At 53.7% G+C, this 20,346-nt stretch overlaps 1 protein-coding gene across 1 annotated transcript in view; it reads right to left on the reverse strand.

The window, feature by feature from the left end:
• Positions 1–813: 813 nt before the first annotated feature.
• Positions 814–20,346, reverse strand: part of Cd82 (CD82 molecule) — a 42,372-nt gene continuing 22,839 nt past the window's right edge. Inside the window, exons 3-10 of the mRNA XM_021184861.2 lie at positions 17,854–17,936; positions 14,354–14,426; positions 10,583–10,707; positions 10,397–10,471; positions 3,523–3,624; positions 2,264–2,464; positions 1,951–2,034; positions 814–1,652 (exon numbers count right to left, since the gene is read on the reverse strand). Of these exons, the coding sequence (XP_021040520.1) occupies positions 1,575–1,652; positions 1,951–2,034; positions 2,264–2,464; positions 3,523–3,624; positions 10,397–10,471; positions 10,583–10,707; positions 14,354–14,426; positions 17,854–17,916 (801 nt within the window). The 5' untranslated portion in view covers positions 17,917–17,936 and the 3' untranslated portion in view covers positions 814–1,574. The remainder of the gene's footprint in view (positions 1,653–1,950; positions 2,035–2,263; positions 2,465–3,522; positions 3,625–10,396; positions 10,472–10,582; positions 10,708–14,353; positions 14,427–17,853; positions 17,937–20,346) is intronic.

Genomic DNA, 20,346 nt, shown 5'->3' on the forward strand with positions numbered 1-20,346 from the left:
TCTCTCTTTGGCTCACACCCTGGCTCAGTGTCACCAAATCCTGTTAATCTAAGTCAACTCAATTCAGGAATCACTCCCTGGTTTGCACGAATGCAGATTCCTGGTCCCCTCCAGCTCTGCAGCTTCAGCCCCAGCCCCAGCCCCTACCATGCTCTTGACCTCTGGAGTTTGCATCCTCTGAAGTGTCCCCCCTGACTGAGACTTGCAGCAGGCCAGGTACCTGCAGGAAACAGGAACCATTGGTTCCCTGAGCTCCTACAATGGGGCAGCAGTGCCCCCTGGTGGGTACTGCCTGAAGCATTTCTCTTCCACAGCCGAGCCACTCACTAGGAGGGAAGAGAAGGGAGGTCTTCCCAGTCTTCCAGGGCCCTACAAGTGAATGGGAGAAGTCCCCACCAGGCCATCCCTCCCAGCTTCCGCCTGCTCCTGTGTGGGCACTCCTCATCATGTTGTTTGGCTCTGCGTTTGTCTGGGCTGAGTGTGCAGAGGCTGCGAGGGATGATCCATTTCAAAAGCCCTCAGGCTGCACAGTCTACCTGCCTGGCTTCTTATGAAAAGGTTTCCTCCTGTGAGTCTTAACGGAAGCTTGATGTTCCAGGAAGAGGCCACAAGCACTGTGGCTTCCTGGCTCTCTACAGCCCCCTTCCAAGCACCTGTACCCAGGTGTTTGAGGAGGAAGGACAGCGAGAATGAACTGGTGTCAGCTGTGACACTGTGACACAGGAACCCCACGTCATGCTTTCAGGTTCATCCCATGGCTCCCTCCTGTCACCGCCACATCCTCTTCACACCATAGTTCAGGATACTGCCTCCTCAGGCTGGATCATTATAAACCCTCCTTTAATAATTGATTCCAGAGATGAGTGTATGGAACCCCTCCCCCACCCTGCAAGGCACAGCCTCACCCACCCTTAGCCCAGAGGACAGGGGACAGCTGCCAAGAAACACCAGTCCAGATCCTCCTCTCATCCAGGGTCTTGTGCCAGACCTGAGGGACCCACACCCCTAAGTTTTCAGGTCCCTCACCAAGAGGAGCGCACCAGAGGCTACCTGGGCCAGTCCTCCAGGAGGTCCCTCAGTTCAGTTCCCTGCTGAACTGATCTTGGGGGTGGGGTGGGGGGAGAGTGCTCCAAGTGTGTGGAAGACCGCCTACCCTGTCTCCCACAGAAACATGGAAAACCCATGAAGAAAGTGTGACAGTGGGGAAAACCCCACCAACCTTTCCTGTGGCCTTTCCCTGGGCAGCTACGGGTGCTACACCCACCCTCCCTGGTTTTTAATACAATACAATATGACTTCAGGGTGGAGACCCAGCTATCCTGTGTACAGTAATACTGGGAGCCATTTCGAGCTGTTAAAATATCCCAGGCAGTAGGAAGAAAGGCCACAGAATAGCCAGGGCCCCATATTGGTGGCAGAAGGACAGGGAGAAGGGCCCAGGCCCAGAAAGCTCCCAATACAACCTTTCCAGGATGGGCCAGAGGCCTCAGTGGTGGATGGAGCAGGGCCCATGTGAGAAAAAGCTAGAGAGGCCCCGTGGGTGGAGAAATAGGACGGTGGGGACATCAGCAGCCTCAGTACTTGGGGACCTTGCTGTAGTCTTCAGAATGAATGTACCGGCACAAACATATGGACAGGAACAACCCCAGCAGCTGTGAAGGACAGAGCAAAGTCAGGAAGGCCCGCCAGGGTCCCAGGACCCTGCCCTCCAGCTCCATACTGGGTTCCAGTCACAACCACCCTGAGGCAGACAGGCAAGCTGCTGAAGGAGGCCCAGAGAGGGATAGTACCCAATCTGACGTCACACAGACAGATGGGCTGGGGTCAGGGCAGCTCTAGAAGCACATGGACCACTCAGTTCACAGGAAGCAGCAATGCAAGGGCACGGGGGCAGGGGGGCTTATTCGAGACAGAACCCAGGGCACAGCTGCATGGGAGAGAGGGACAGACCTCAATGACAGCAACACCAGCACACACGCCCAGAAGGATGCCGAAGTTCTCCTGAAGCCACGCCTGTGCCTTCTCCATGCAGCCCTGTGGAAAGACTCATGTCAGCCTCTGCACACAGCTGCAGCAGGCCTGCCCAGGACCGGCTCGTGAGCAGGTCCCTCATGGCACCTGTATACTATGGTGTGAGCAGATTGGGAGGAGGGGACTAACGAGGGAAGGAGGCTGAGTGACGGCCCTGGGCACGTCCAGGAGCTGGGATACCTGTCCCTCAGGGTGGCAGAGTCCAGCCCCTGGCTGCCAGCCCCACACATACCTCAGTGTTCACAGGCCAATCCTCAGGGTTGTTTTCGCTCACAGTGCTGTTGTCAGCCTCGCAGAATCCTTTCTTCACAATGAGCTGGTTGTCCTCTTCCTTGATCTTCTCGCAGGAGCATGGGTAAGTGGTCTTGGTAAAGCCCATGAGCTCCTCGTTCTCTGTCCAGTTGTAGTAGCTGACCCAGCCACAGCACTTGACCTGCGCAGTGGTGACACAACAGGTTGCTTGATTGGCCACTCAGCCCATCCTAAGCAGCCCACCTCCAGATGGAGACTCAGACTGGCCACTTCTGTGCCTCCTGGGGTGGCAGCTGTGTCCCACTCCCAGGGTGCTGGAGATGCATAGCACCCAAGGGCTGAACTTCAGTGCTGTGCATCAGAAGAGACTTCAAGAGGCCTCCGAGAAACAGTACAAACTACCAACACAGTGGAGAGCCACAGTCGGAAGCTGTTAGCATATGCATGGAGCAGAGGAGGTGAGTTCAAGTGAAACACCAGTCAGCACAAGTGGAATGCGTGCAAGGCTGTCAGTCAGGTGGCAAAGGTTGAACATGGGGCTCTCGGGTCATGGGTTCAAACCCCAGTTCTGTCATTTCAAGCTGAGCTGAGCTTTCCACAATGAAGACTAAGAACTAAGGTCGCTAATGGAGTGAGGGGTGAGGCAGACAATGTGCCACATGCTTCCAGAGAGCCCAGTGACAGACCAGTCAAGGCCAAGGCTACCTGCCAGTGTTAAACACAGGCACTTGAGATCTGGGGCGGAGCTTCCTGGTCACTAACATGAGAAAAGAGACAAGATCAATTCCATTGTTTCCAAAGACAAAATGCTCTATCCAGAGGGCAAGGCTTTCTGGGATGGAAGCTAACACTGTTCTCAGTGGATTCCTTGGAAATCAAATCCCAGGTGGGAGGGAGGATAAGCTATCTCCTGTGCCCAAGCTCTCATCTGAAACAGCCAGAAGGGGGCACTCCAAGCAAGTGTAGGGAAGCTGAGCTCTAGGCTATTCCCAAGCTGGCAAGAGTTCTGACAGAAAGGCAGAAGGGTAGGTACCACCGGCTCTGCCTCAGTGAGCGGACAGGCAGGCCTCACTTGTTCTATGACACCAGGAAGGGACAACCTTTCCAGGGTCAACAAAGAAGAGGCAGATCTGTGAACCCAGGAGCCGTCTCCAAGACTTAGGGGCCAAGAGCACTTGTGTCCTCTCTCCAAGAGTAACACAGTCACACCACATCACTGTCACTAAGACTCATCCTCACCTGCGCCTGCACGTAGTCCCAGGCCTCTTCGCGGCTGCTGGTGGCATTGGCAGTGTAGTTGCGAATGATGTCCATCACTGTGTTCCCCATCTCCTTCTTCAGCTGCAGAGGGAGTGTGAGCGTCAGGGCTGGACTTGAACCTGGGCCTCGGGGATGCTCACGCTCACACCCTGCCTCCTCCACCACAGCAATCCCAGGCCACGCTCATGGCTGCAGAACATCCACTGTCCTGGTAATCCCTAGTGCCCATTCGCTCAGTGCCAACCCTGTCAGCCACGGCCTACCCTTCAGCAGGCATTTTTCCTTTTGACGCTGAAAAGCCTCCCGTGGCCTCCCACAACTTTCCAGAGACATATCAATGCCCTTCAATGTCCTCTCAGAATTTACAAAGTCCCACGCCGTTTGCCCAGGCCTCCCCAGCCCTGGTTCCCTGCTCTTCTGTGCTGTGTGCCATTACACGAGGCCTCGTGCTGCCTCTGTGCTTCCCCTGCTGCTCAGAATGCTGTCCCCTGGATGTGAACATGGTGAGCTCCCCTGGCAAACTGCATCTCCTCAGACAGGCTCTACAGAACAGTGTGTCTCCTACCCCTCTGTCACCTTTCCCTGGCCATCCTTGTCCAGGGCTAAATGATGGTGTCACAGCTCATTCTCTATTTGGGCTTAGGGCAACTTTTCCCAGCTGCGGTGTGGGTGTCGGCTGGGGGCAGCTAGGTGTGGGTACAGATAATAAACCCACTTGCCCCATGGTTAGTCGTCACAGGGGCTGGGCAGAAGACCCGTCTCCTAGGAACAGTGAAAGTAAGAGGCACAGCATGTCCAATTTCTTGCTTTTGTGGAATGGGCTGCAGTCTCTCAGGAAAGGCCTGAGACTGCAGGCAAGCAGCCCAGGAACCCCAACCAGAAGACCCCCTAAGCCTCAGCCAGAGCCTCAGCCATGTGACCAAGCTGGCCTTCCCTACAGCCAGTGGCACCACGTGAGGCTGAGGTACTCACAACTGATAGAGGGGGCAGGGCGAGGATCTGTGGGGCCCTTCCATGGCTGCCCTCCCTGGGACTTCACAGTCCATATCCTGACTAGTAGTAGTAGTCCCCACCAGCTAGGGAATCCTAAATCCTGTGCTATCTGAGGGCTTCAGAGATAAGAGGCCATGGCCTCCTAGCTTCTCACCAACAGCCAGCTGTGAGGAGGGGAAAGATCTGCAGCTAGCTCCAGAGCGAGGTGAAACCCACAAAGGTGGGAATGTGGCCTCCAAGGCACTTAGTTCCTGCTGACCTCCCTCTAACACACAGCCCAGACAAGCAGGCTGCCATCTCCTGCTTACCCATGAGAGAACCAGAAAGATCACTGTGTAGTGCAACCCAGTACCTCTTGACTCAGCAGGTGGAGGAAAAGTTCAATGTCATCTTTGACTATCTAGGCATCACGAGACCCTGACTGAAAAACAAACCCAAAACACCTAAGCCAACAAAAACCAAGAAAAGATAAAGCAAAGAAAAGACATCGTAGAATTCTACAGCTTCCAGATCTTTCCAATCCACAGCTCAGCAGTGGCTGACTTTCACAGAATGCCCTTACTGAGATCTTTCAACTGACCCTCCCACCTGACCTGCGGCCCAGGGACTGGCCCTGTTTCCCCACCACAGGCCTAGAGAGACTTGTGAACTTAGGCAAGCCACACAACCATGTGCAAGAACTGAAGTTTGGACTTGAGCTTGTCTGCTCAAAGAACCCAGACCGCCAACCACCTGCAACGCTCCCGCTGCATTCAACCACATGCCAGAGAAGCTCCTGTGGTTTGTGCACCCCACAACTGGGCTGTCTGCCTGCAGGTCTTGAGTCTGGCTGTCCTGACCATCTGGGCCTAGCTTCTAGTCTCTAGTAACCAGGTAATCCCCAGGCCTAGTCACATCTCCCCATCACTTCCACATCCGCCCCTGTTAGTAGGTCCCCCCTTCGTAGCCACAGGGTTCTGTATTTTACCAGTGTGATTGTCATGGCAGCCGGACTTCCCTACCTCCTCCACAACTCTGCCACAGATGCTAACAGGTGATAGAGGCCCTGGGTGATTTCCACCAGGGTGGGTGATTTCCATGGAAATCACTCAGCATCCTGTAGTCCAGGATGTGGCTAACACAGCTAGGGTCAGAGCCCCAGGCTGCTACCTGGTGCTGTACAGCCATGTATGGGGGCCTCTGTGTTAGTGCAGTGGGTTGACAAGCTCCCTAAGAGACAAGCCACCTGAGGGGGAAAACCAACAGAGGAGTGGAGCTGAATTCGGTCAGAGCTTTAGAGACTGAGATTCATGACTGAGTCTCTTTGTCCCCTTGGTCGGTCTCTGGGATGGTGTCAACCCCTCTACCCTCCCGAACTTGTCAAATTATCCTTCCTTAGAGACCTCAAAGGGCAATGTCCCTGGCTCACATCTTCCCAGGGCATCAGACCAACCACAGGCCATCTAAGGTCAGAGCCTGTATGACTCCACAGGTTCCCCACGTCTTAGGAGAGCAAGCCTCCTGGTCACACAGCCAGCAGCAGATTCCAGAATCCAGTTCTGTGCAGTCCCCAGGGTCCTGGAGGCCTCCTGCTCTGTCCCCACCTCACCAGAGACTGTCTTCCCCCAAAGCCTACACTGTTATTTTCTATGGCTGAATGCTGTTTCAGAGTGTGAACGGCCCAGGACCTTCAAGGACAACACTGCACCCAACTTAAGACTTTCCCACACTTTCTTGTCCTCTGCTTAGATGCTACCTGTCATGGGGAGTGCAGAACCCCACAAAAGCATTCCACAGGGTGGAGTCTCTCAATGCAAGTAGCTTACCATAGCTTATTAGTCCCCACTGTCTCACTGGCATTGGTCCCCTGAAGTCCAAGCTTGGACTACACAGGAGCAATTAAGTCCTTTCCTGGGCCAAAGATTGCTGATGCCCTCTGCCCTCCTTCCCGAGGTCCTTCTGCAGGTTCCGCAGGACATGCACCGTCTTCTCTAAAGTGTCAAAACAGCCAAGCACTGCTCCCATTCAAGATGCTGCCTCTGATCCTCTAAGAGCTTTCTAGAAATGAGGCCCTCTACTTGGGGCCATGGGCAGGGCATGTCACCTCTCATCACCACCCCAAGTGATTCTAGAAGTCCACTGCTCCACAGTCTGCAGGAGTGTGTCATGCACCCAGCCACCACAGGCTGACAGTAAGTTTGTATCCCTATGCAGAGCACAGGGGCTCTAGGACTCTTGGATCTCTGGTGAGACTCCACCCACATTTCTATGACCCTGGGCAACCAACAGCCAGATGCTTTCTCTGTTCACAGCTGGGAAGAAAGGGCCATCTGTCCTAGGACTGAGACATTCCCTCCCAGAAGAGCGGACCATTCACAGGGAAGGTTTTGTCTCTGGGAACCTGGCCTACCACCTCTGCCACACACGACTGAGCACACTCGTGACTTCAGGCTTTCTGGAGTTGGGAGGGGTCCAGCTCCCTTAACGCCATCTTTGGAGCAATGTGCTCTCACCCTACCCCCACACGAAGCCCTTCTGCTTCAGGTTGTAGCTCCAGGCCCTGCACTCCAACCCAATCCAGGTTCTTAATACTTCTGTATCTGTTAATGGGAAGCTATCACTTGGCTGTCATTTGGCAGCCAAACCAGCCTGTCAACAGGGAAGCAGGAGACCTCATTTCTTTCCTGGCCCCCTCACTCTCTGCTGCCTTAGGAAGTATCAGCAGAATCCTTCCTAGACATCTACACAGCTCGGAGGGTGTGCATAACTTCACCTAGGCCACACAGCAGCCAACACAAGAGCTTACCAAGGAGCAGGACCCCAGAACGTCAGACCTGGTCTCTGCTCCCACACTGGCTGGGTGACTGCAGCCAGCAGCCCATAGATGAAGCCCCTGTGACTTCACCCTGAGTCCTGCTCACTCAGCCTGGCCTATCTTAACACTGGCCACGGTGGGTGCAGCTACCCACCATGCTTACCTGTTCGCCCAGACCCAGCAAAGTCTCCACAGCAGTGATGCCACGATGCCTGCTGACCAGCCAAGGGCCCTGGGCCTTGCAGCCTCTACCCTACCACTCTCCACCCGGCAGTGGGAGGAGGCCTTTGGGGGTTCTGACCCCTAGAAGCATTCAGATCTTACAGAGGGACTGGGAAGGTTGTGGATGTGGCTTGGTGAATCAGTGCTTTCCTGACACCCAAAACCCCTTATTCCAACTGAATAAAACTTGGGGCTGGGGGTTGGGAAATGAGGGGTGGTAATGGCTGTACTCCGAGCACTTGGGAGGGGCAGTACGGAGTATCCTAAGTTCCAGATCATCCTTGGTGACATCATAACTCCAAGGCCAGCCTGGAGTACATGAAACCTAGTCTCAGAACAACCAGAAAAGGTTGGTGACATCACAGCCCAGAAGGGTCTGGGGTGTGATTATACGCACTGACTTCCCCAGGGACACTGTCTGTGGGGCACAGGGGGCCTGATGTCTTGCTTGTAGCCTACACTGTCACTGAATGGCTGCAGCTGCTGTCTCAGAGGACATTTCTGCTACAGAGACCCACAAGGGAGAGAGGTCTGAAGTATCACTCCAGAAGAGGAAGCTGAGGCAGAAAGAGACTGCCTGCCCCGGGCCTCAGAACCAATGCTGAGTGGGCCTTTGACGAGCCGCCAGCCATCTTTTAGAAGGCCTCTTCCTCTGCCCTGAGAAGCCCTGCCCACCCCTGCCCCACTCCAAGCTGCACAGGAATAAATACCAGCAAGGGGTGTTTAATCTCCTGCTGTGATTTACAAAGTGGCTGGGGGGGTCGTTATGCTCCTTCCAATTTAGGGGTGAAGGTGCAGAACTTCACCCACCACAGGGGATTCCCCATTCTGTGCAGGAAGGAGTGGGGTGTGGAGCCTGAGGTAGTAGGGTGGCAGAGGGAAGCCCTGCGGGGCACACAGCATTGCAAAGAGCCCGACTCTTCAGACAGTCCTGAGGCACCCAGAGGCTGGACTCCTGAGCTTCTACCACAGATGAGCAGCAGCAAGCAGAACGACCGTGGGGAAATCGCTCTGAGGCTGCTCTGAATGTGTGATTGTGGCCAAAGTCACTTGGCTCTTGTGAGTTTCTGTTTCTTGAGTGGAAAAATGTACATCTCAAACAGGTTATGTTTAAGCTTGGCCTCTAATATGGGGTTGAAGTCAATCCAGAGGGTGCCGCTGTCCTCACCAAGGGATGGTGGCTCCACTAGGGGTGGGGGCGGGGTGACTCAGACCCCCTGCGAAGGCCACCAGCTTCCTACCTAATGACATTGCCAGGTACCCTGACTCAGTCAGTCCCCAGAAAAGTCACCAGGGAGAAATGAGTACCTGACCCTAGACCAGGCTAGGTAAGGAGTTTCCCTCCCCTAACCACAGGCTTCCTGCCGACATCCAGGCGAGCCTCCTTTCATCTAGCAACTCCACCATTTCCTCTCGCCTTGGCCACCTGGAGGCTCAGGCTCAGGTCAGCCCTCAGTTGTCAGGGTTCAGCTGTTATGGCCACCCTGCTCCTGGCACAGGCTCTCTTCTCATTTGGATTGCAGCTGCCCTATGCTCTCGGGCTGGGAGCCAGCCCAGCTCACCTGGAGAACAGGCTGGGTGTGCATTACAAAACCAAAGCAGCCTCAGGCAAGGGACCACTACATCGAAAGAACGTCTTATCAGCATGACCACTAAGCCAGGATGCCTGGGTTCCCATTCTGCCTCTGCTGCTCATTGGCTGTGTGAACACGAGTAAGCTGTTCAACCTCTCTGTGCTTCAGCGCCCACATCAGAAAATGAGACTCCTCCCCTCTCCCATCTCCAGCATGGTTTCAAGAAATGACCAGACTCGGTGTGTGACTAGCACAGCACCAGGCTCCTCAGTTCTTCCGAGGGCTAGCTGATGTTAGACCAAAGTTCTCTGCTTCCAAGAGGGACCGCTAGCTGATGTTAGACCAAAGTTCTCTGCTTCCAAGAGGGACCTATGGCTACACGGCAAGTCCTTGCCCCATGCTGCACAGCAGGATGGGAGAGAGGCCCCAGGGCTCAGCTGGTTCCCAGTGGGGCCTCTGAGGGCAGCAGGGGAGCCTGGGCCTCCCTGATTCCTCCACCAGCAAGATGAAGGCCTGGGTATGATCCTGCCTCTCACATGACACCGCTGGTGACAGGGTGAGCATGGAGCTTGGTCTGTGGCCTGTGTGGACCCAGCAACAGAGACGCTGGGGTCCAGGTGACAGTGACCGATGCTCTTCCTCAGCATCTACTTCTTCAGACATGCTGGCACACGCCTCTAATCCCAGCACTCAGGAAGCAGAGGCGGGTGGATCTCTGAGTTTTCGGCCAGCCAGGGCTACATAATGAGCCCGTCTCAATAACAAGCATTTGCCTTCCCCTGTCCACAGGGGACTCACCCTACAAGGCTAGTCTACATGAAGCTTCTAGACGGTGCCGATAGCATTTGACACACACTCAAGAGCTTTAATGACAAAAAAAATGCCTCAAGTGGATCAGCTGCTCACCTAGCGATGCACTGGTGGGTCCCAGAGTCCTCCTCGTTTACCGAGGGTAAGGCAGGTTCAGAGAGGGAAGTGGTCAGTCTAAGGCCACACAGCAATCCGAGTTCCATCTCAAGCTCTAGCCCTTTCTCTATTGGTCCCATTTTCAATTACAAGTGCCACAAGGGTCACCCCCCTCCCCCAGCCTGCCCCTCACTAGGGAGGACAACTCTGGCTGGCCACTCTCCAAACCTTGGACACCTTGGTGTCCTTGTGCAGGGGGCTTCCCATGACCTCCTGGGCCACCTGTGACAACCAAATGGATTCCTGCCAAAGGAACCTGTCTCAGCAGCCCTCACCTGCCGGAAGCAGGAGAAAGGGTGCTTACCTTGTCAGCGTTGAAGTAGAAGAGGACCCCTACGGTCACCTGTGCGATGAGGATCAGCAGAAGGAAGACGAAGTACTGGGGACAAAGGCTCAGAGTCAGCTATATCCCATGGGTATCTGCCCCATCCCAGGAAGAACTCCCTACCCTGGGGACCTGGGCCAGCACAGGTTCAGGGCCCTGACTCACCAGACCCAGCAGGCAGCGGACCTCATTGACAGCACCGATACAGCCCAGGAAGCCCATCACTATGGTGATGGCGCCCACACCAATGAAGACGTAAGCCCCCACCTGCAGTGAGCTGGATGAGGTTTCTAAAGGAGAAGAGCACACACCCAGTGAGACATGAACCACAGGGCAAAGGCAGTCTGGGTCCAGGTCTACTGTCTGGCTCCCCACGGCTGGGGTTGGGGCAGCCATGTTCCTACCCTCACCCGTCCTGCTGTTCCACTCCCGTGCAGCCAAGAGTTCTTATTACTCCTTTTGTTCTCAGCACCTCTCATCTGATTTTCCCTGAGATTGAATGCAGGAGGGTGGGGCTGGGTTGAATTTCCTAGGGGACCCTGCAAACCAGGCCTGGGTCAGGAGGCAGACACCATACAGGTTCTGTTGAGGACCCTGAAGACCTACAGGTGCCTATGCAGGCCAGGACATGGGCTAGGGGGAGGCTGTAGCGTGAGAAAACATCAGCTAGTGCAGGGTCTGGCTTGCTTTTAGGAAGCAGAAGCTACAGTGGGTACAAAGGCAAGAGAAGGAGGAAGGTCTAGAAGGCTGGGCCGGTGGGGGAAATTTGGACCTACCAGGGAATGGCTCTGGGGTGAGGGAGATGGGCAGACCTCATAAGGGAAGGTGGGGTCTGTGGTCAGAGGGTGGAGGGCAACGGTAATAGAGGATTTTTGTTTTTGAGATGGAGTCTTTCTTATATAGCCCTGGCTATCCTGGAACACACCATGTAGACCAGGCTGGCCTCCAACTCAGAGCTCAGCCTGCCTCTGCTGGGATTAAAGGTGTGCCACCCTGCTCACCAAAACAGAGGGTACTCTTAGTTTTGTTTTCTGAGAGAAGGTCTTACTAAAGCCTAGGCTAGCTTAACCTTATCATTCTAGTGCTGGCACACGCTAGAACCTCTCAGAGATCTCAGAGACCAGGGCCTTTGGGGCCAAGCTCTGCTGGAGGGAAAGTGAATCCTTCATTTGTTCCCCAGGGACGAGGCCAGCCAGGGCCAACTTGGGCCCTTCAGGTGGGGTGACACAGGCCTGCTTGCTCATTCCCACTGCTTGCTCACCAAGGTGGTGGCTGTGGGGTGGGGTGGGTGGGCTGTGTCTTTGAATAGACACAGAAGGGAGGTGGATGGCAGGAGGCCCTGTTCCAGAACTCAGAGAGACTCAGGCCTACAGTCCTTGCTGCCAGGCTCCCAGGAACTTTCCTGCTCTGCTCAGAATCTCCGGGAAAGTGCCCTGAGATGAGTGCCCTGAGCTCCTCACAATGGCCTCACATTCTGGGGGTTGAGGCAAGGCCAGACGCTCCAGTCTGGGCTCCAGAAGACACAAAGGGCCCTAGACAAAAAGGGTGCCATATACCAGCCCTGATTGAGGCCCTTGGACTAAAGCCTTTTGCACACCCTGACACTCTCTGGATTCATAGCCAGGTCTCCCTAGGGGTTTTCCTGAGACTTAGGGAGGCTGTGGTGCAGGGAGCCTGCCCTGTGAGACCCCAAGACCAGCTGTCCCCACTCAGCCTCAGGGTGCCTGACTCTGCCACTGAATAGTGCCTGTCCTAGGGTGTCCCCTGCACTGTCCACAGCAGCAGAGTGTGTCTGACTCAGCTAGCAGGGGAGCCAGGAGGTAGAAAGCAGCCCACAGGTACTGAAGGGACCCCAGTCAGGTGACCAAGCTCTATCAGCCTGCCACAACCAGTGGCAAGCCACTTCCTCCTTCCTCCTCTGGAAAATAGGACTTTGTGCAGTGGCTCATGGTCAAAGGGATTAAACTGTAATTCACCCAGAGCGGTCCTAAAAGCCTCACTAAGAAATGAGAGTTTCTGTCTGGTATGCTTGTTTGAGACAGGGTCTCATGTAGCTCAGGCTGGCCCCAAACTTTCTCTGTAGCAGTGGATGGTCTTGAACTTCCGGTCCTCCTGCTTCTAACTCCTAAATGGCTGCGATGACAGGTGTGTAACCTCTGTGCCTCACACAGAAGTGGGCCTCTCTGGTCTCAGTCTCCTGAGGTACACAGTACAGAGACCGAAAGTAACATCCTGAGGACCACACAGCTGGCAAGCAGCAGACCCGTGACCACTGACACCCCTCCCCCAAGCTCCCAGACCCAGAGCTCCCTCTTAACCAAGCTTGTCTGTTTTCTCTTCTTCTGAAGATCCCACCTTGAGGGACACAGGAGCCACGTGGTGCAAGAGCCAGGACTCGGGATCCCACCTCCCCCTCCCTTACCTTCTGTGTGCCCTCGGGCAGGTTACCCCACCTCCTTATGCCTGGGGGTTTCTCCTCTGTAAAGGGGGATGATGATGGAGGGAAGAGTGGAGCCCAGTACCAGGGACTCAAAGGTGCCTATCTAGTAAGGGGCAGTTACAGCATACAGCAGGTCCTGGGTCCCACTCTGACCCTCCCTTGCAAACAGTACCTCAATCAGCCTCAGTTTTCCAAGTGCCTAGGGAAGGTTTCTTTTCTTTGTATTATGACCTAGATTTCTGTTTTGCTGGTATGAAATCAAGTTTCACCCTGTATCCCATGCTGGCCTAGATGTCATAGCAGTTCACCTGCTCTAGCCTCCTGGATCCATGTTTCTGGGCCCTGGCTGCCTGGGAGCTCCTAGAGGCTGCTGTAAACAGAGAACAACCACTGGGTGTGTGATGGGTGCGACCTGGGCCTGGAATTTACAGAGCTCCTAAGAGTCAGAGCCTTTACAGCTTGCCTGCACAGGGCAGGGTACGGGCAGGAATGAGGTGTCCGGCAGACTTTGTGCCCAGGCATGGTGCCTGCTGGATGTCGGCTGGACTCATCAAGCCAGAGATAGTCCTAAGGAGGGCATGTCCCTGTTGGAGGGCACTGGAGTGTCAGGATGGGCACAGAAAACCCACCCAACCATGACTGGGACACTGAGAGCTCATGGCAGGGTCATCCCTGCTTTACCTGCCCTGGAGCCTGGCCCTGGGGACCTGGACAACAGCTGTAGACCCTCTCTCTATGTCCCAGCCAGGTTCTGTCTTATTTAAATTGAGCAGCTGTCAAAATGGCCAGAGTCCAATCCAGCTGCTTGGGACAGCTGCTGGAAATGAAGAGGGCCAGGGCCTGCCACTCACTGGGGGATGGCTGGCACAGAGTGCTCCTGGCATGTTACTATACTCCTCCCCACCCAGAACAGGGATGGGAGGCCAGTCAGGGAGGAGGCAAGGAGGTTAGGCCCTATGCCCTCCCTCAGACCATGCTGGTCACCTCTTCTTCTGAAGAACAGAAGAGGTCTTAAATGGAAGCTCATCCCACCCTGTGCTGCAGCCAGGACCAGACCTCCTGAGGATGGGTCTTACAATTTAGAATCGAGGAACTGTGTGAACTACAACCAGCATCTTAATGGCTCTGTTCCTTCACTGGTACAAGAGGAACCGAACAGGGCTACTGGGATCAGGGCCCGATGTGCACCTGACTGTCCATCATCCCTGGCTCCCTCCTATGGCCCTCTGACGTGGGAAGCAGCTTCAGCCTGCATTTCACTGCACACTCAAATGCGGGAACAGAGGATGTGAGACATTTTTCTATGTGTGAAGAGAATGAGTCCCTCCACCCCCATCTCAGTCACCCAAGGATCTGCAGACAATGGTGGCTTTGTCTCTGGGCAAGAATGTGTCCTGGAACCCTGTCAAGGGCCCCCGGTGCAGCAGTCAGCAAGGGGAGCTGGCCATGTCCCTTCCTTCAAGAGCAGGCTATCTGTGGGGCAGGGGGTGCCTTACGTAGGACGGAAATGAAGCTGTTCTTGTCTGCAAGAATCCACACCCCGAAGCCCAGGATCACAGCACCCAGGATCTGCAAGGAAAGAGGTGGTCAGCGGGAGCCCAGGAACAGGTGGGTCAGAAAGCTACCTGGGGCCCAAGCAACCGAGGGAAGGGTAGGAGGACACATAGGTGTTACCTCTGTCTAGAGAATGTCCAGTGAAACCCCACTGCTACACACACACACACACACACACACAGCTTACTGCCCCCATTAGTACCCTTCTTTCTGTGAGTACACTGGGCTAAAGTGCCTCCAAGTTTAGTTAAGCATCGAGAACTGTGGTCGTGGAGAGTTGGAATGTTACAGGTTAAGAGTCAATTACTGTGTTGTCTTTAGACCTCTATAAACATCCCTTTATTGCATACCTTGTGTGTCACCTAACATTCTTGTGACTTTTAGGAAAATCTCTTTGGAGCATATAAAGACTAGTTTCCACCAACGCAAACACTAAGAATGTATCAGATAGCATCTGAGGCCTACAACAGAGATCCCCACCTCTGATTTGCTGTAACCCACCTACCAGATGTTTCTACCAATGTATTTGAAAAGTTTCCTGAGACTGCCTCATGTCTGCTGCTCCAGGCTCCCCGCCCCGCCCCCCTGCCAATCAGCACTCTAAAAGCTCTTTGTATAGAAGTCTCTGAATACCAAACCTGGACTGACCTTGGGTACTGTGGTCTTTCTGACCTCAAACTGACCTCTTGACGATGTTTTAGAATGTAAAGGAAGGAATGGATTGGGATGAGTTTGGACATGTGTCCTAGCTGTGTCCTAGTTAGTGCTGTCAGCGTGACACAGCCTAGACTCATCTGAAAGGAAAGCCCTACTGGAGGAATGGCCTAGATCAGATTGGTCTGTGGTCACGTGGGCGAGGTTGTCTTGGTTGTTAACTGATGCAGGAGCGCTCTGCCCACTGTGGGCAGCCCCATTCCCCAGGCAGAGTATAAGAACGCTCAATGAGCACGGTCCTATGAGTAAGCTCGCAAGCGGTATTCCTCTATGGCATCTGTTTTCCATTCTTTCCTTGAGTTTGTGTCCTGGATTCCTTCAGTGATGGATGTGACCTGAAGGTGTAAGGAATAAGAACCCGGTCCTCTCCTGGGTTGCTTTTTGTTTGGTCACAGTGTTTATTAGCAAACTTGTTCCTCATTCTAATGTGCCCATGCATAATTGCAATATGGCCACTGTGTGCACAGAATTTCCCACGTCAAGGGTCAAGCATGACAGGCCATCTAGGGGTGATTTAAAGTGTAGGGGTGCCTGGGGTCACTGTGTGCATGCGCCACATGGTGACCACAGCTGCTCATCTGGACCTGCTAGTCTTTTGCTGTGAATATTCCAGAAAACTTCTATATTAGGTCAGAATTTGCTTTTTATATCATTAAATGAAGAAATAAAAATACTTGGGATTTCTTTTAAAAAATATGCTTAAATGTATGATTTTCTTTGATCTTTTACTACAAGAACCTCCTGAGGGTTTGGGAGGACGAATCAGTGGGTAGGTGAGCTTGTTCTGTAAGGCGAGGACCTGAGTTCAAATCCTCAGCACACACATAAAATAAATCTGTGCTGCAAGCCCAGCATTTGGAGGCAGTCATAGGGAGATCACGAAAGCTTTCCAGCACAGCGGAAACTAAGCTTTTCGGTCCATTAGAGACCCTCTCTATCCAGCTACACGTGCCCACAGCCTGGCTCACCTTCCCTTTCCTTTTGGCCTGCTCTTTTGTGGTTAGGACCCGGCACTCTACCAACCAAGCCCAACCCCAGCCTCAACCCTACACCCTCAGCGGCCTCTGGATACCCTGTAATGCTTGACCCTTGACATGGGAATGCTGTGCACATGCCATATTGCAGTATCTAGGGGACAGTGAGAAACAGTGGCCTGCACATGCTCAGTAAGGACACAGCATTTTGGAGGTATTTTTTTACCTGCCCTGGGTGAAGGTCACCAACACAGAACCCCGTGGCCCTGTGCTGGAGAAGGAACGAATAAACACAGTCTCCATCCACTTCCCCTGTCTGTCTGTCTGTCTGGCTACCTGGACCAATAAACAGGCAGTGAGCCTCTGCTGGGTCAGGTCCCTGGCCTCTGGTTCTATGAGTCAGCCGAGAGAAGCACAGGAGAGATACCCAGGCCAAGCCATCCACCCTCTTCTCATTTCTACGAGCTCATGGCCCTTTTCCATTGTTACCTCCCCGACTGCATAGAAGGTTCTGCCACCTCACTAAGCATGAACCCTGGCTCCTTTTCTAGTGTCCAAGGCTTGCTTGGGATATGGCAATGGCATGCTGGACTTAGCCTGCAGTCCCTTTCAGCTGGGCCTTGGCCCAGGAGCCCGGGCTCCTCCTGCTATGTCTACCTGGGCAGTTGTTCCCTAGAAGCCAGAAAGGAGGGATTTACATGCCAGGCTGGGGAGGGCTGCACCATGCTCTGTGTGCTCAGCACAGGTGGGCTCTGAGGCCGATGCCCTCATTGCAGGGCCTCAGGTCTGGTGGAACCAGCATGGTGGTCCTAGGTCCTTGCAGAGACCTAGGGTGGGGCATGCCAGGACGATCCACTTGTGTGTGCACACATATATGTGTTTGTATCATGAATTCTTCTGTAAGTACCATGTTCTGGGCTAAAGTTTTGAATGGGAATTTAGAATTATTCTTTTCAAATATTCCAAGTTCCTATAATCCTACGCACTTATGTGAAACTCCCCCCTATAAGCAACTTGTTTATACTTCAGAGAGACCCCAACACAAGCAGTGAGAGGATTATCCCTTGCCTCTCAGAGATACTCGTGTCTAGACACTATAAAACATGAAACGCAGTTGTGCCAAGTCCCTGCTATATAATCTATGTCTTAAAACTATTTAGGGTGAATCAGAACAGAGAAGCCACAGCCCTAATAGCACTCTGGGACAATGGAAACCCATTCAGGCTGCTCACACCCCTATCATATACAAGCATGCACACACACAAGCATACACCCATGCACATACTCTCAAGCACACACTCATGTATACATGAGCACACCAGGGGTTTGGCAACACCAAGGCAGGATTGTCAGTTCCAGGCCAGAGGGGAAGCCTGGGGCCCCAGGAAAACCAGCTGCAGATGTGCCACGGAGCTCACATCTGGGCAGCCCTGGGGTGGGGGAAAGACTTAGTCTGTAGGGGGTTGTGGGGGAAGAATGTCCCCTGTGGCCTCTGAGAGTTCATAGTAGGGTGTTGGGGGCCTGTTCAAACTGGAGGGGGGTGTGGCAAGGGGAACAAAGTAGAGACACGGAGGGGCTGTCCTTGGCCACACCCAGCCAGGCAGAGGGCTCTGGGGAGGAACTTTTGCTTTGTCACAGAACCTGCTGGGAGAGGTGACTTCATTCCACTAGCCCTGGTCCTTTTAGGGTCTGTGGCAGCCACAGCTAGAGCCTCTGAGCTAGAGAGGCTGGAGCCCTGGGGGTCGCATACTTACAAAGAACAGCAAGTTGAAGAGGAAGAGGAAGTACTTGGTGACTTTGACACAGCCTGCCCCCATTCTGCAGATCCTGGAGCAACCTGGGGAGAGAGGGAAGGGAGAACAGATGAGGGAGACAGGGACTGGTGGAGGGCACAGCGGGTTGAGAGCCAGGGCCCACTCACAAGGAGCAGCTGGCACTGTGCCTGTCTTCCATGGTGCTGAGGCACCGGGAGGTTGCAGGCCTAGCACAAAGTCTCAGTCAGGAGGTGTGATTCTCTGGTCCAGAGAGATGTTACTACACAGGACAGGCAGCCTTCACCTCCATACTCCCAGGATCGAGGTCTCACACGGGAAGCAATGGCAGAAGTTACAGGGCCAAGAAATCAGGGAGTGGCTGACAGACCAGACTAAGATTGGGGCTAGCTCCCCAACTTGGTGCACCTCTCTAGGACCAAGGTTGGGACTTTTAGGGACCAAGGCTGAAACTTTTAAAAACACTGAAGCTGAAAAGGTCTTGGCTTCTCACAAATGTAAAAAATATACATCACTAAGTATCAAACAAATGCAGACTAGCACAAATATCAACCATAGATCTTTCTCCTGTTGCCCCATAGCAACTGCCACCATCTTAAACAGCTACTTCCTGTGTGTGCTTTGTAGCAAAACTGTGTTCATGCCAGGGAGGGGGTTGTTGCATAATCTCTGCAAGACAGCATTCGTCCAAAACACAAAGACAACTGAAGATGTCTCGTAGGAGTCCATGCTAGTGAGCAGTACCTATTCATATTTGGGGGTTATACATCCCTCCTGAGAATTCATTTATGTGTAGGTAGTATTTTTAGAATTTGTTTGGGGGAGGTTTATGGATCCCAGGAAAATCAAGAGTTCCCTTGATACTTCATTGCAAGCCCTAGCCCATGAAGCACATGGTTGGCAGGCCACACTGGGATGCCCAGGTTGTTGCCTACTGTTCACAGTGGTCACTCTGACCCAAGCCACACTTCTGAAGTGCAGAAGCCAGTGCAAGGTACCATGTCTCTCCACAGCAGAGCCCCCCAACTCCTTGAGAGCTGGAGGGCTCAGCTAGAGGCAGGAAGCTGGCTTCTCCCCAATCTCCCCCCCCCCCCGCCATCACCAAGCAGGTGATGCAGGGAGCCATCACCAAGCAGCTGGGCCAGGACAGCTGGGCCGGGACAACTGCATGGGTAGAGCCAGGCTGGGGGGCGGCAGTATAGGTCGACTGTGCTCCTGTGGTCCTGGGGAGGGAGAGGAGGCAGACCCAGGGTAGAAGGAAAGAGGGAGTAGAGGCTGCTCACACCCTTTCTCCTCGGAATCTCCACGTGCACACACAGGTCCCGATTCTTTTCTGGACATTTTCACACTCTACCCTCCTTGCTGAGTGGAGCCCCACTTCTTCCCTGCACAGTTACAGAGACTGGAGATGGGACTGGCGCGTGGTCTCCCAAGAGAACCCCGTCAGCCTTGTGACAGCTCTGTTAAGAGAAGGTTTAGATGCCCTTTTGATTTTTTTGTTTGTTTGGTTTGGTTTGGTTTGGTTTGGGTTTTGGTTTTGGTTGTTTTGTTTGGTTTTGTTTTGTTTTGAGAAAGGGTTTCTCTGTATAGCTCTGGCTGTCCTGGAACTCACTTTGTAGACCAGGCTGGCCTTGAACTCAGAAATCTACCTGCCTCTGCCTCCCAAGTGCTGGGATTAAAGGCATGTGCCACCACTGCACAGCTAGATGCCCTTTTGAAAGGGCAACTTTGGGCACAACTTGAAGCAACACCATCCAAGGCTGCTTGAGGGTGGTGGTCTCCCATCTCAGGTGGCCCGCAAACAGTGGAAATTCATGCTCACAGGGACTTAGGGACTGACTATAGGGAAGATGACAGGAAATGGTTGTCCCTGACTACAATGTCAGGCCTGGGTGTGAGAACTACAGAGGAGCAGGAACCTTCCACTGTGAGGTGCTTCTGGTCTCAGCAGCTCCCACACAGTCTCCACAAGAGGAAAAACAAACTTTGCACGCATCAGAGAGCTGGAGTCTGCAATGCCCCAGCCCAGGCCTGGCCCAGGGAAGGTCTGCGCGGACACTACAAGGGCAGTTATTGTTTCTCCTTCCCCCAGGCCTCAGGACAGCCTGCCACCTCCACAAACACGCTATAAATTGCAGGATAAACAGCCCAAGAGGAAAGCTAGCTCCCACCAGAGCAAGGAGCTGTTCTCATGGATCTGGGAACTGCTTTTTGCTCAGGCCTGCCTATGTTTCCTTCCCGGCACATTCCTAGCAACAGCTAGACCCAGGCAGGCCAGAGGCAGTCCTTCCGCAACAGGAAAAAATGTAATGCAATTGTGTGCAGAAAGCTAAGTGTCAGGAGCTGGTACCCACTGCCTGTTAGGACATTCCCAGCGGGCACCCCTGAGGTGGGTCTGCAGTGCAATTCAAGAGTCTAGATTGGCTTCTGTACTGTTTGGCTCTAACATGGTGTAAGTAGGTGGGGTCTCCAAGA

Source organism: Mus caroli, chromosome 2 (assembly GCF_900094665.2).
Source record: "Mus caroli chromosome 2, CAROLI_EIJ_v1.1, whole genome shotgun sequence".
Lineage (NCBI taxonomy): Eukaryota > Metazoa > Chordata > Mammalia > Rodentia > Muridae > Mus > Mus caroli.